Here is a 16180-nt window from a genome sequence, read left to right on the forward strand (position 1 = left end):
TTGCCAGAGCTCTCCTCAGTTAAAGGGTAAGGAAATGAAGGGTGGTGTGGAAAGGAAAGCCTCATTCAATGCTTTACGTTTCAAAGGCTTTCACAGTATTTTCTTCTTTTCTGTATCTGTAATAAAAGCTTGAAAGGATTTGTAATGGTGTGTTTGCCGTGGTGCTAAGCAGGCTGAGCTCTCTGCGTGCCAAACCTCATTTAACACTGTTTAATGTTGGAAAGCGACTGGGTGACGTAAACACCTTTGGCCCATTTATTCTATCTAAATTAACACAAAAGCTCTCACCCGGCATGGGAAGCCGAGCAAAGACTTTTGGCCACAGTGAGGGTCAAACAGATGCTTCTTGTCCATAGTCATTCTCACGACAGAAATAACAGTACTGCTTTCCCCCAGATCCGGGGTGTGTGCGAGCGCCCTGTACGAGCTTTCATTAATATGCAGTCACTTCACTTTGTCAGTAATACTAGGGTTATGCCTCCCACAGAAGGAGCATTTCCAGGCAGCATTGTGCAGGAGATTTTCTGCTTTCGATGAGGTGAAATGTACCTGTTTAGACCTTGCTTTGATATTGACAGCTCTGGTGTTTGTTAATGACCCTCTTGTCTCCAAATCATGAGCCATATCCAGGAACAGCCTACCCTGATTAAAAGGGTTGGGTAAAGGCCCAGTAACACATTTAGACTTCCCATCTGTCATCCTGCTCGTTAGCCATATTTTTGCCAGATTTTTCCTTGTAATGTGTCCTCAGCTCTGTTTGCTAACTTAGGGCTCAAGTATGAAAACAGATTCATGTGTGTGCAGCATCCCAGAGGAGTAACTAGGACTCTGCAGGGCATGAAGCGTCCATATGAGCTGTTTCCATGATCCAGCCATCCCTACCATAAAGAATTCCTTCCCGAGAAAGTTATTAAAGACACTTCATGGCATAAATTCAAAGCAAATCCCCAAGTAACACGAACTTACTCTAAAAGCATGAAACGTGAAAATATGAAGGGCAAATATATGAAGTTCAACTAGCCTGCCCTTTACTTTTATGTGTAACCTGGTCTTATGGAGCTGGAAAACTTCTGAATAAAGAATACAATTGCCTTTAACCTTTGGGGCCCCATTCTGCCAGTGTTACCCAGATCGAGTAGGACCCTATTCCATGATTAATCCTACTGAGATCAATGGGGCTTTGATGTGCTACCTAGAGGCCTACAAGATGACTTCATTGGAACAACTTGCAGAGTAAAGTTCTACTCAGCATGAGTAAGGATGGAAGGCTCAGGCCCTCAAGAGGAGACAATTATAAAATACAGTGTAATGTCGCTGAAGGTGAGATAAGCATGTACTTTTACCTGTTCCTTTAGATGTAATTTTTCATATTGCTATAAATAAATCTCGGTGATAAAAAAGATGCAACACCAAGACAGTTAAATGTGGGTATGAAATCTTTTTTAAAGGTGAATGCTTTATTGCATAGATGAACAGGACACCGACCTAAAGCCTAAAGCATGACATAGTGTGTGAATCACGGAGACTGATCTTGTTTTAACATAGTCCATGTCACACCACAGCCATATTTGACTATACACTTGACTGTGTTTTGTTTTTCTTTAGTTATTTGTTACGTTTTCAATCCACAGAAGCTTTGCTTGGCAAGGGATCATCTTGAAATGGTAAAAAACCATGATGTTCACAATTAATACTACGTCAACAAGACATGTGGAGGTCTGCGGCTCATTAAGACATAATGTCAGGATGCCAAAGAGAAGTCACAGCTGCTACCTGCTATGCAGAATGTTTGCAGGAGGTGCCAATTACTTTGTTCTCATGCAGTGCAAGAGACCTCAGTTGTCCTTATGCCAGCCTGAAATGGTGTCGTGCGAACAGGCAGGTTGAGAGATTGCCAGCAAGGCAAGATGTTTAACCAAGCTTCTTCCGAAACTGGAATGAGGGATGGATAAAGAAGAACAGCACTGAGTCTTAACTGGAATAGAGCAAATGGGTGACTTGTAGTTTTGTTGCTATTATTAATATGCTGGGTTAGTGAAGCTAGAGAAACAGAAAAACTCATACCTACCAAGAGGCTGGATGATCTTCCACAGCAAGAAGGCCTGCTGTTTCGCTACAGGATCAGGGAGCTGCAACTGGCCTCCTGTGGCTGCCAGTGTCCACTACATCTGAGTAGCTTTGACGTAATGGAGAACAGGGCCGCCGGGAGAATTCCCACAAACCCACACTGCTGGGGGTCATGCTCACTCTCACAAACAGCTCTGTTGGCGCCAATAAGTAAGGTAACAAACAAGAAAACTCAAACTGCATTTCTATTATCATTCAGTGTGATCAGGACAAAAGACAATAAGTGCAGTGAGTGTGAAGTTGGATTTAAGGGAGTATTGGTCTAACACAAAATAACATTGCTGATGTGAAAGTCTGTAGTACACTGAGTTTTGGGATCCTAACATTGGCTCAAATCCTGAAGTTCTCTTTCAATTTTGTCTCAGTCCTTACTGAGGGGGAAAACTTCATTGACCTATACAAGGACATGATCAGGCCTCAAATTTTGAGAATTGAAAAGCTCAGTGTATTCTTGCAGCAGTGTGTAAATCCACTTCAGAATTTCAATAGGCAAGTTCTTTTTGAATAATATTCCCTTGTTTGTGCTTTTTCCCACCTCGCAGCAGCAGGACAACATAATGTATTTAGAGCTTTTCTGCATCCTGCTCATGTTCTACATACAACTGCAAGTGAGACGCTTCTCTGTACTAAAATCAACTGGAAAGATGTGACACGACTCTGGCATACAGCCACTGAGTGAGAACAGGGAGCTGGCAGACACCAGAAAGAAATTCCATAAGTAATGAGGTAAAATAAGATACTGAAAACAGTACACATCTCGAGAAAGTAATTTTTCCCTTCAAAAAGGAACTGCTTTGTGTCTCACCCTATCAAAGGCAAGAGGTTTGGGGAATTAGACTGTGAATGAAACCTGTCAGCATCCCACCAACTACAGAAGAAGGAAATGGGCCAGCTCTTCACCCTACATAAAGAGTGGTAATGTATATTTTCTTTCTGTATAATGTGGTAGTAATCTTTGACTGATAATCTTTGATTAAATAATTCCATTTGAGCCTGTTATTTGACAACCTTGAATCATTATTATAAATTATAAATTCAAACATGCAACATCATTATCTGTGGATCCATGGCCAGCACTTACAAAGTGGCCTCTACAGCATTGTATGTCGTCATCTTCATTCCAGTGAAGGACAGCTCATTGTAGAGGGGTACCTGATAAGTGAGACCTTGGAGGAGTTCAAGAACCAAGATACAGTATACGTTTTTCTGGCAGCACACAGCTTAAAGACACAAGCACATTATGGGTGTAACGTGGGGTGGGCGGGGAGAAAGGATTTCCAGGCACATTTGGAATCTTGCCCCAATTGCTGTTTATATGAGCAAGACAATATAGCAGAGTAGAGAAAACGTCCTACAATTCTCCTTGCCACAAATTCCTCTTTCCTACAAAACACTGAAACATTTTAATATTTCTTCCCAAAACTAACCCCCCTCCACTTGGAATCTGAACTCCTGCCATTGGGCACTCACCTTGCTATTGTTTCCTCCTTATTGTATCAGGGGTTTTCTTTTACTGAAGGGGGTCCTCTCTTTGTAGTGGGTGGTTTTACTTTCAGATTCTTTAATGTCCTTTTCCTTCCTCATCTGCTTTCTTTGGGTTTTATAGCCCCTTTTGTTTGTGTTATGTCTGTTTATGGTGTTCACTGGCATACTGGTACGTATGGTGCAGTGATGCTTGACCATCAAAAGCAGTGCTGTTCTCAGATAGCATTGCTTAGTATGGTCACTAGCCAATCAGAACAAAAGATTTCTACTTCCCATTCATTACATTTACTCATGCAGCCCAGGTAAATGTGCAACCTCTTAAAAATCCTAATTGAAAAGAGGTGTAACCAAGTTAAAAGAAAAGGAGTACTTGTGGCACCTTAGAGACTAACCAATTTATTTGAGCATGAGCTTTCGTGAGCTACAGCTCACTTCATCGGATGCATACCGTGGAAACTGCAGCAGACTTTATATACACACAGAGAATATGAAACAATACCTCCTCCCACCCCACTGCAAACAGGGAAAGATTAAGAATGAGCTCTCAAAAATGGATACTCTCATAAAAAACCAACCTTCCACACAAACTTCCTCGTGGCTGGATTTTACTAAAACTAGACAAGCCATTTACAACGCACACTTTGCTTCTCTACAAAAGAAAAAGGACACTAAACTTTCTAAACTACTGCATGCCCCAAGGGGCCACAGCAATGGTTCCCTCAACCCACCTAGCAATATTGTTAACCTATCCAACTATACTCTTAGCCCAGCAGAAGCAGCTGTTCTATCTCGGGGCCTCTCCTTCTGCCCCTCCACCCCCACGAACATGATACAGTTCTGTGGTGACCTAGAATCCTATTTTCGACGTCTCCGACTCAAGGAATATTTCCAAAATACCTCTGAACAACATACTAATCCACAGAGGTCTCCCTACCAACACTACAGAAAGAGGGATTCGAGGTGGATTCCTCCTGAAGGTCGAAACAGCAGACTGGACTTCTTCATAGAGTGCTTCCGCCGACGTGCACGGGCTGAAATTGTGGAAAAGCAGCATCACTTGCCCCATAACCTCAGCCATGTGGAACGCAATGCCATCCACAGCCTCAGAAACAACTCTGACATCATAATCAAAAAGGCTGACAAAGGAGGTGCTGTTGTCATCATGAATAGGTCGGAATATGAACAAGAGGCTGCTCGGCAGCTCTCCAACACGAGTTTCTACAAGCCATTACCCTATGATCCCACTGAGAGTTACCAAAAGCAACTACAGCATTTGCTCAAGAAACTTCCTGAAAAAGCACAAGATCAAATCCGCACAGACACACCCCTGGAACCCCGACCTGGGAGATTCTATCTACTACCCAAGATCCATAAACCTGGAAATCCTGAGCGCCCCATCATCTCAGGCATTGGCACCCTGACAACAGGATTGTCTGGCTATGTAGACTCCTTCTCAGGCCCTACGCTACCAGCACTCCCAGCTACCTTCGAGACACCACTGACTTCCTGAGGAAACTTCAATCCATTGGTGATCTTCCTGATAACACCATCCTGGCCACTATGGATGTAGAAGCCCTCTACACCAACATTCCACACAAAGATGGGCTACAAGCCATCAGGAACACTATCCCCGATAATGTCACGGCTAACCTGGTGGCTGAACTTTGTGACTTTGTCCTTACCCATAACTATTTCACATTTGGGGACAATGTATACCTTCAGATCAGTGGCACTGCTATGGGTACCCGCATGGCCCCACAGTATGCCAACATTTTTATGGCTGATTTAGAACAACGCTTCCTCAGCTCTCGTCCCCTAAAGCCCCTACTCTACTTGCGCTATATTGATGACATCTTCATCATCTGGACCCATGGAAAAGAAGCCCTTGAGGAATTCCACCATGATTTCAACAATTTCCATCCCATCACCAACCTCAGCCTGGTCCAGTCCACACAAGAGATCCACTTCCTGGACACTACAGTGCTAATAAACAATGGTCACATAAACACCACCCTATACCGGAAACCTACTGACCGCTATTCCTACCTGCATGCCTCCAGCTTTCACCCTGACCACACCACACGATCCATCGTCTACAGCCAAGCTCTGCGATACAACCGCATTTGCTCCAACCCCTCAGACAGAGACAAACACCTACAAGATCTCTGTCAAGCTTTCTTACAACTACAATACCCACCTGTGGAAGTAAAGAAACAGATTGATAGAGCCAGAAGAGTTCCCAGAAGTTACCTACTAAGGACAGGCCTAACAAAGAAAATAACAGAACGCCACTAGCCGTCACCTTCAGCCCCCAACTAAAACCCCTCCAATGCATTATTAAGGATCTACAACCTATCCTAAAGGATGACCCAACACACTCACAAATCTTGGGAGACAGGCCAGTCCTTAACTACAGACAGCCCCGCAACCTGAAGCAAATACTCACCAACAACCACATACCACACAACAGCACCACTAACCCAGGAACTTATCCTTGCAACAAAGCCCGTTGCCAATTGTGCCCACATATCTATTCAGGGGACACCATCACAGGGCCTAATAACATCAGCCACACTATCAGAGGCTCGTTCACCTGCACATCCACCAATGTGATATATGCCATCATGTGCCAGCAATGCCCCTCTGCCATTTACATTGGTCAAACTGGACAGTCTCTACGTAAAAGAATAAATGGACACAAATCAGATGTCAAGAATTATAACATTCATAAACCAGTCGGAGAACACTTCAATCTCTCTGGTCACGCAATCACAGACATGAAGGTCGCTATCTTAAAACAAAAAAACTTCAAATCCAGACTCCAGCGAGAAACTGCTGAATTGGAATTCATTTGCAAATTGGATACTATTAATTTAGGCTTAAATAGAGACTGGGAGTGGCTAAGTCATTATGCAAGGTAGCCTATTTCCCCTTGTTTTTTCCTACCCCCCCCCCCCCCAGATGTTCTGGTTTAACTTGGATTTAAACTTGGAGAGTGGTCAGTTTGGATGAGCTATTACCAGCAGGATAGTGAGTTTGTGTGTGTGGTTTTTGGGAGGGGGGTGAGGGGGTGAGAGAACCTGGATTTGTGCAGGAAATGGCCCAACTTGATTATCATGCACATTGTGTAAAGAGTTGTCACTTTGGATGGGCTATCACCAGCAGGAGAGTGAATTTGTGTGGGGGGGTGGAGGGTGAGAAAACCTGGATTTGTGCTAGAAATGGCCCAACCTGATGATCACTTTAGATAAGCTATTACCAGCAGGACAGTGGGGTGGGAGGAGGTATTGTTTCATATTCTCTGTGTGTATATAAAGTCTGCTGCAGTTTCCACGGTATGCATCCGATGAAGTGAGCTGTAGCTCACGAAAGCTCATGCTCAAATAAATTGGTTAGTCTCTAAGGTGCCACAAGTACTCCTTTTCTTTTTGCGAATACAGACTAACACGGCTGTTACTCTGTAACCAAGTTAGTTACTCAAAAAGACACAGTGGGAGCGTGAGCCACATTGCTTACCTATCGATATGGTCCAAACTGCAGCAATTTTCATAATAGCCTTGGTGCGGGAATTGAAGCGGCTGTGCTCAATGGGATTGCGTATTGCTACATACCGATCAAGAGAGATGGCACAGAGATGCATGATAGATGCAGTTGAAAAGAGCACATCTAGGGAAATCCATACAGGACACAACTGTTTAGGCAAAGGCCAAGCAGAATCTGAAACACAGAGAAGAGAAATGAAAGGAAAAGGAGAAGAAAATGATTTGGGAAGCTAGGTCATCATTTACAATCAAATTGGTTTGGTATTTTAAGCCAATGACATACTTTTAAGGGGCGCATGAATATGGATGACAGAGAAACCACCTCCAACGTCTACATCTACTCGGTCCCTAGCTCAAGATGTCCAGCAAATTCTCAGCATTTCCCAGTTATATATTTTCTGTGACTTACATTATTATTCATTAAACACAACAGAATCCTGACCATGCTGAACTGTTGAGTTGGGAATGCCTTTGGGTCCCCAGCTTAATTCCACATTCCCCTGGTCTTTCATAAACCTAATGGCTCTTCACTTCGCTTGAGACCAGAGAGTGCCACTCCCAACTGGGACTCGTACCAATACATATTTCCTTCAAGCTTTCTCTTCAAAGGGTGTAAGGTAGCTTTTCCATAAGCTGACTGGTAACGCTAGTGCTGAATTCAGCTTTAAACGTGCTTCCCAGCTTGGGCTGTTGCAGTACCTGAATAATACTTACCTGCCTTACAGCGGGGCGTTTGCCGAGGGGTTTGAAGCTGTAAAGTGCTAAGTATTATGATTTACAAAAGTGAATACACTAGCAACCTGAACTGAGCAGATAGGTTCGTCTGACTGCTGTTGGCACAGGGCTAATAGGAGTGTCTAAGCTATTAATCAGTTCACTAAGTAGTGAAGTACAGGCTGAGAATAAACCTGCCCCAGAAGGATCCTTAGAGGGCATTGCTATTTAAATCAAGGCTGGGAGAAATTGATTTTTGTAGGATACTCTGCATGTGTTAATGCCCAGAATGGATTGTAACAGATCAATGACACGTCCTGCCAACCTCTGTGCTTTCATCTCACCTATCAAAACAATTTAATCAATAGTGTCTACAGCAGCTGCAAACATGAGAGGTGACTAATAAGATTTGAATAATGATGGAGGAATACCTTAACATCAAGTTGTTCATTATTCAGAACACTGATATTTCAGGCAATTTGCACACCGGCCTGTTCTATATCTCAGCCAGGGAGGATTAAATATATCAGCTATAGAATCAACTCTTCATTAAGAGTGATGCTACATCCTACCTACCCCACGGCCTCCCATTAATGGAAAACCAGGAAGGTTGGTCAGAACCTCACTGAAACCTTTTTTAAATGGGTAACGAAGCAGAACAGAGCCTGGAGTTTCCTCACACTTAATGGAATCTGAAATGAATTGAACCAAATTAAATGATTTAAAATTGGCAAAGTGAAGATCAGGAACAACTACCAAGAGAACGTGTCAGAGGGAAAAAAGATACATTAGCCCCATTGTACAAGTGGGAGAACTGAGGGACAGACTAGCTGAGTAGCTGGACAAAAGCCATGCAGTGAGGCTCCAATTCTGGGAGTTACTTAAGCACATGTCTAATTTTCAGCATGTATGCGTAGCCCCATTGAAGTAAGTGAAATTTCTCAGATGCTTAAGTACAATCCTGAATCAGAGCCTAAACTGGTGACTAAGCTGGGACAGAACTCAGGAAACCTGACTCCAGGCCAATCCTCCTTCTCCTCGCTGGATACTAGCCCCGTTAATATAACGTTCCATGTACTTGTGGTATCATTCACTGGGACCTAACCTAGGCCAAAGGCTCTGATTGATCTAACCGCCCGTCTTTCTGGAGACCACCACTGTCCTCGCTCAGCTCATTGTATGCCTGTTTCCCATCCCCAGGGAGAACCACACCACTTTTGGTTCAGACACCACTCCATGAAACAAACAGTAGGGGGTGCGCCAACAGTGCACACATTTATCTTTCCCGTCTAGTGTTTGTAATTGGTCGTGTGTCCGCTTTTCCCTGGGGATCAGAGGCCTGTGTTCATTCTCACCCCAGGGAAGATCTTGGCTGCACGACAACATGTTGCTCCGCTGCAGGGCGGGCAGATAGGCCACCCTGAGTCTGCTCAGTTGCATCCAGTCATCTGGCTTCTTTTCGAACAAGCAAGAAGCAGTTGGTAATGACTTTCGAGGAGCAAGCACTCAGGGTTTGGCTATACAGCGAGTAAACGCCCGCGGCTGGCCCGGGTCAGCTGACTCGAGCTGCCGAGCTGCGAAATTGCTGTGTAGATGTTTAGGCTCGGGCTGGGACCCCACAGGAGGGGAGGGTCCCAGAGCTCCAGCCCGAATGTCTACACATCAATTTTTAGCCCCGCAGCCCAAGCCCCAAGAGCCCAAGCCATGCTGCGGATCTTTTATTCCAGTGTAGACGTATCCTAGAGACCTTTCTAAGAGGAGATGAGGGAAAAGCCCTTGCTGCTGAAAAGCGTTGGTTGAAGGTGTCTGTGTGATATAAAATCAAATGAAATGGAACACGATTAACTTATGACTAACCCAGTTCATAAGAGGCTTAAGCACCTTTGCCATAGATCAAATGGTAAGTCTCACGCTTGGGACGTCGCTGCGATCAACCCGAATTGAGTTCAAAGCTTTAGCAGAGTGCAGTTCAGATTTGCTGGATCTTTAATGATCATATTCTGAATACCCATTAATGCCGGGAGGTGGCTTACATAGTGCTGGGAAGAGAGACTCCGATCCCCTTCATGTGGTACAGTAGATCAATGTAAGCCCCAAGCCCTTGCCAGCAGCTGCAGGCCCAGGCTAAAACATAGTCACAGTTAATGCCTTGCCAGTCTTTTTAGTAGGCGTTTCTAGGAGCTGCCTTTCTCATATGGGCGTAAGTAAGAGAGGAGTATAGGGACTGAAGAATTATTATTACACGTATTACATTGTGCCTAGGAGCCCCAGTCTCGGACCAGGACTGAAATGTGCGAGGCTCTGTACAAACAAAGAAACAGTCCCTGAGCCGAAGAGCTTTTGATGGAAGACAAGAGAGGACGGATTGATACAGACAGGCTGATGGGGAAGTACCAGGACATAATGAGACACTATTGACCAGCATGATAGGCTGTGGTATCAGCACACCAGCAGCCTAATGAATGAACTCAGAATATACAATGAAATCAGGAACTATTTGAAGGTGACAGCATGCTGAGGAGGATGAAGTGGGACTGGTGAATAGGTATCAGATGAATGGATCTTTGCAGGAGTCTCTGCTCAGAAAGTAAGGGAATAATATTTGCATTCCAATTGGTTACCCTTCTCGCCCCGCCAGGCACGGTGCTGCACTGATCATCAGGAAATCGGTGGCACAGCTCAGACTGGGAAGCAGGCCTCCTCAGCGCCCCCCAATGTGCCTTAACGAAACACTCTCCTTCCTGCCCATACAATTAATGGCACGGACTTCCTGTGGGTGAACTCTGATTGCTGAAGGTTGTTATAAACCGTCAAGAGAGAGACAGCAGCCAATTCTGCTGCATTGTTTCATGATAAAAAGCTTTTTGCGCCTCTTTTCGACCCATCAGCTCCCACAATTGGTGCCTGTTAGGGCCAGCTCTGCCCCTCAGGCAGAATGGGCAATTGTACAGGAAGACAATTATTAGGGACAGCAAAAGGTACAGCAATTGGTGGCAGGCAGGGCTGCGGGCTGGCATTGCTAGTAGTCCCGGGGCAGCAGAAACCCAGTCCTGGGGCAGACACCGCAGCACTTCGTTACGGGAAGCTGAGAAGAGGCTTTGCACAGAGCTGCTATCTGGATAAATCTGCAGGCTGGCCTCAAGGCCAGGCGATCACCCAAGTCTTCCCCAAAACTAATCCCTTCCCCCTTTCTGAGTCCAGGGCCCCAGGACGTGCTTACGCAGCAGTGGCAATGATATGTCAGCAGAGACGCTTCATTTTCTCAGGGTGTTCCTTAAGTTATTGTGTGATATTAAAAATGTCATTTTTATATCGTCTGGGGCTCGGTGGCTGCTTCTAACATTTGACTAGGCCTTCAGACAACCGGTCACAAGGTATTCCCACGCCACACAAGCAATTAGTTTTCAGTAAGAACAGTCTGTGCATACCCAGAGTACAAAGCCAGTCATCTTGGTAAGAAAGAGCAATCGACTCCAGCTGTAATTTCATATGAAATGTAATCAGAGGTACAAGGTAGCTGTGCCTTGTGACCGGACAAGAATACAGACTAAGGAGAATAGCAACTTCTTTATTTTAAATGTATAATCTTATATTTCCTTTTTCCCAGAAATAATTTACTCCCAGAAGTTAACAACTCACTTGGTCTTTTTTTCATTTCCATTTGAATGGCAAGTCTCAAGAAATGGCCACGACACAGTTATTAGATGTGCAAATGGGTGAGTCAATCATAACTGGATCCCTTGCTCCAAACACCTCTACATGTCAGTGCATGGACAAGTGTGTTTCCAAAGTCAAACTTGCATTTTAATCTGAATTTTGCTCCTGAAGAACGGGCAGAACCAACCCCCTGGATTCCAAACACCCTGCACTTCGGGAGCACTGAACATTCAGAAGTTCTCTGGTTTGGGTTAATCGGTATCCTTAGGTCCACTGCAGCATCTCAGTCTCAGCTGTGGCATATTGACAGCTCAGCCTCCCAGAGCAGTGTCTTCAGCATGAGTTCAACAGTCAGAATGGAGAAAATCCAACTCCATTTACAGGCATCCTTGTGATGACAACTAATAAAGCAAAAATGGGCAGTGAAATTGGCAGAAGGCCTGTGTGTTAGAGATAACATTCTGCGCCAGGCGAAGCGTCAATCCAGCATCTGGCACTCGAATTCTACAGCTGCCTCACTGGTGTGAGAGTGGGCACAGTGTCTGGGGCTGAATCATGAACTAGCTGCACCAGGTGCACAGAGGAGGTTTCTCCCTCCAGGTTCCCCAGTCACTTTAGTGAAAGTTAAATCAGCTTGACCTGCTGCACAAAGGGTCTGATTCAAAGTGATGGCAGTGGGAGTCTGCCTGCTGACTTCAGCGGGCTGTGGGTCAGGCCCAACATGACAGAACTTAAAACCAGGATTTCACTGGACTCTGTGCAACTCATGTGTGTGCCAGTGGAGACCACCTTCCCCTTGCAGGAGGCTGTCATGTATCGAGCATAGGCCAGCAGAAAGGATGCCAGACTTGTCGTCTGGAGACTTGGCTTTCATTCCCAGCTCCATCTCTAGAGCTGAGTGAAAACCGGAATTTCTGTCATCTGGGCAATTCTGATATTTCATCATTTGTTTCTGCCCCAAATTGGAATACAAAGTCCAAGTACTGAAATTTTGTACAGAACAAAAGTTCCAAAAAATTCTGAATTTGGAAACATTTTGTTCCAGCTTGTTTTGACATTGAATTGCATCCGCCTGAGCTGACACAGTGTCTCGAGCCCGCCTCCTTCCCTGTGGGGTGACTACGTCTCCCCACGGTGGCCAGACTACATCTCCCACGGTGCACCATGTTCATGGTAATTCCACAAGGCACCAGTGTCGCTCAGCCAGAGTGAAGCCTGCCGTGCCTCACAGGAGATGTAGTCCAGCCAGGGAAGTTAGCCCCTAGGGGAGAATGGGGGCTTGACGCACCAGAACTACACCTCCCAGGGAGCACCACAGCTGCTCAGGTAGACGCACATTAACATCGAGATCACCTTAAATTAAATGTTTCATTTCAATTTTTCTTACAGAGTATAAGCACCAGAAACCACACTTTCCGTCGAAATAACATTTTGATGGACAATCCCAGACCAGCTCTATCTCCCACGGACCTGCTGACCCAGAACAATTCTCCTAACCTTTTTGCACCTCAGTGTCTCCATCTGTACAAGTGGCCCATTGCGTTTAATCACCTTCATTAAGCACTTTGATATCAATGGTCGAAATGTAATATGTAAATTACGTGCACGGCGATTATCTTCATTGTGCTTCTCACCACTTCAGCCGCAGGAGGCAACTGAATTCATCCTAGGCATAGCAAATGGAGGCGTGCTAAATATTCGTAAGAACATAAGAATGGCTATAATTGGTCAGACCAATGGTCCATCTAACCCACTGTCTTGTCTTCCAACAGTGGCTGGTGTCAGATGCTTTAGAAGGAGTGAACAGAATAGAGCAACTTATGAGTGATCCATTCCCTGTCATCCAATCCCAGCTTTTAGCAGTCAGAGGTTTAGGGACACCCAGAGCATAGGGTTGCATGCCTGACCATCTTGGCTAATAGCCATTGATGGATCTATCCTCCATGAATTTATCTAGTTCTTTTTTGAACCCTGTTATACTTTTAGCCTTCACAACATCCCCTGGCAATGTGTTCCACAGGTTGACTACGCATTGTGTAAAGAAGTACTTTCTTATGTTAGTTTTAAACCTGCAGTGTATTAACTTCATTGGGTGACCCCTAGTTCTTGTGTTATGAGAAGGAGTAAATAACACTTCCTTATTCATTTTCTCCACACCCGTCCTGATTTTCTAGACCTCCATCACACCCTCTCCCCCCTGGGTCGTCTTTTTTCCAAACTGAAGACTCCCAGGCTTTTAATCTCTACTCATACGGAAGCTGTTCCACACCCCTCATCATTTTTGTTGCCCTTCTCTGTACTTTTTCCAATTCCAATATATCTTTTTTGAGATGGGGTGACCAGATCTGCACGCAGTTTTCAAAGTGTGGTCATATCATGGATTTATAGGGGCAATAAGATATTTTATCTCTTTTTATCTATCCCTTTCCTAATGGTTCCTAACATTCTGTTTGCTTTTTTGACTGCTGCTGCACATTGAGTGGATGTTTTCAGAGAACTATCCATGACTCCAAGATCTCATTCTTGATGGGTAACAGCTAATTCAGACCCCATCACTTTGTATGTATAGTTGGAATTATGTTTTCCTATGTGCATTACTTTGCATGTATCAACATTAAATTTCATCTACCATTTTGTTGCCCAGTCACCAAGTTTTGTGAGATCTTTTATAACTCTTTGCAGTCTGCTTCGGACTTGCCTATCTTGAGTACTCTTGTATCATCTGTAAACTTTGCAACCTCACTGTTTTCCCCCTTTTCCAGATAATTTATGAGTATGTTGTACAGCACTGGTCCTCATACAGATCCTTGGGGGACCCCACTGTTTACTGCTCTCCCCTGTGAAAACTACCATTTATTCCTACCCTTTGTTTCCTATCTTTTAACCAGTTACTGATGCACGAGAGGATCTTCCCTCTTATCCCATGACTGCTTACTTTGCTTAAGAGCCTTTGGTGAGGGACCTTGTCAAAGGCTTTCTGAAAGTCCATCACCCTTGTCCACATGTTTGTTGACCCACTCAGAGAATTCCAGTAGATTCGTGAAGCATTATTTCCCTTTACAAAAGCTAAGTTGACTCTTTCTCAACAAATTGTGTTAATCTGTGTGTCTGATAATTCTGTTCTTTACTATAGTTGTAACTAATTTGGCTGGTATTGAAGTTAAGTTTACCAGCCTGTAATTGCCAGGATCACCGCTGGAGCCTTTTAAAGAAATTGGTGCCACATTACCTATCTGCCAATCATTTGGTATAGAGTCTGATTTAAGTGATAGGTTGCAAACCACAGTTAACAGTTCTGCAATTTCATAGTTGAGTTCCTTCAGCACTCTTCGGTGAATACCATCTGGTATTCATTCACAATGAAACACAGAATCTCTCCGACTTGTATGAGTTGCTGTTTCGAAAAAACACATTATACCAGAGTCTTCAAATGGAAAGAAACATGGAGGGTGCAAAATTGAGGGAAATGACCCAAACTCTAAATCAAAAACCTGTGAGTTTTCCACCGTTTTTCTCTAGACAAGGCAGAGAAGGCCTAGCATTCGGAAGAATAAATTGTATACCTAGCTCTGCAAAAGGAGGTGTTCCCAAGACAATGGAGCATGGGCAAACACACTCTTTCAGCATGGGCACCTGAGAGGATTACTTGATCCAAACTTCCTCCATGCGTACTTGCTAAGTACTTGCGTAGTTCTCTCAGGTGAGGACTGGAGAAAAAGCTGCCTATTGTAAGACGGCTGTTAATCCTACTTCTTAGATCCACCAGCAAAGGGGACAGGCGGGCAGGGGCCATGTGCAAACTGACTTCTTCTCCTATCTGGCATGTCACTTTGTCTATAATATCATCCAATGCCTTGGACAATTTGAAAGAAATGAAAATAGAGATTACAGACCAAATTCATCCCTCGTGTGAGCAGGGTCCGGCTTCCATTGAGGTCTTACCATCATCTGAGTGTTACTTGCTCGGGTCAGGACTCCGTTTGGCTTCCTGTATTGAATTCTGAGGCGTGGCTAGGACACATGCGCAGCCACGGCGTTTGTTAGAGCAATTTGCCAAGTCCTGTATTTTTCTCCATGCACGCTCACTGTGACCCTGCCGTGGGGCACTCGAGCCAAGTGCTGTATCAGACCAAGTGACAACGCGCGTGTTCACAAGATGGGAAAACAAAGAGTTATGTAAAATGAATCAATTTAGCTTCAGAAATTTTCTGTGGAAAACACGTAGTAAGGTCCAGTGGCCCCTTCGCTCCCAGCAGGAAAGAGGGATTTGGGAAGGCTCAGGTGTACGAGTGGGTTTGTAACAAACACTGTGCTTAGATCAGAGCCAGGGAGGATAAAAAGCAGCTTTCAAAGCCTCGCATGAAATGAGTTTCTTTTTTTCCTTTTGGGCTCAGCCTCACAGGTAACACAGGCCAGGAGTGAGGTGCTGCAGAACACACAGACCCAGGGATGTTTACAGACCTATTTACTGTTGTTTATTGTCTTGGCAAGAAGTGCAAATTTTTCTACATTTCTCTGTGTAAATTGCTTCCTGCTGAGTATTCTTATTCATTCGCGTTCTGCTCCAACGACAACCAGGGCCTGAAGTTCCTTGCCAAAGAACTGGGGGAAAGGAGCATGAATTCCAGCATGGTTTACTGTATGCCATATATACA

At 44.5% G+C, this 16180-nt stretch overlaps 1 protein-coding gene across 18 annotated transcripts in view; it reads right to left on the reverse strand.

The window, feature by feature from the left end:
- HTR2C (5-hydroxytryptamine receptor 2C) overlaps positions 1-16180 on the reverse strand; it is a 459369-nt gene that overhangs the window by 14346 nt on the left and 428843 nt on the right. For 16 of the 18 annotated variants that reach the window (XM_048864037.2, XM_048864041.2, XM_048864040.2 and 13 more), the window contains one exon: positions 7129-7329. The exons of the other annotated variants lie outside the window; for them this stretch is intronic. In XM_048864037.2, coding sequence (XP_048719994.2) covers positions 7129-7329 — 201 coding nt within the window. The remainder of the gene's footprint in view (positions 1-7128; positions 7330-16180) is intronic. 18 annotated transcript variants of the gene reach the window in all.

The sequence above is a fragment of the Caretta caretta genome, chromosome 9 (genome assembly GCF_965140235.1).
Source record: "Caretta caretta isolate rCarCar2 chromosome 9, rCarCar1.hap1, whole genome shotgun sequence".
Lineage (NCBI taxonomy): Eukaryota > Metazoa > Chordata > Testudines > Cheloniidae > Caretta > Caretta caretta.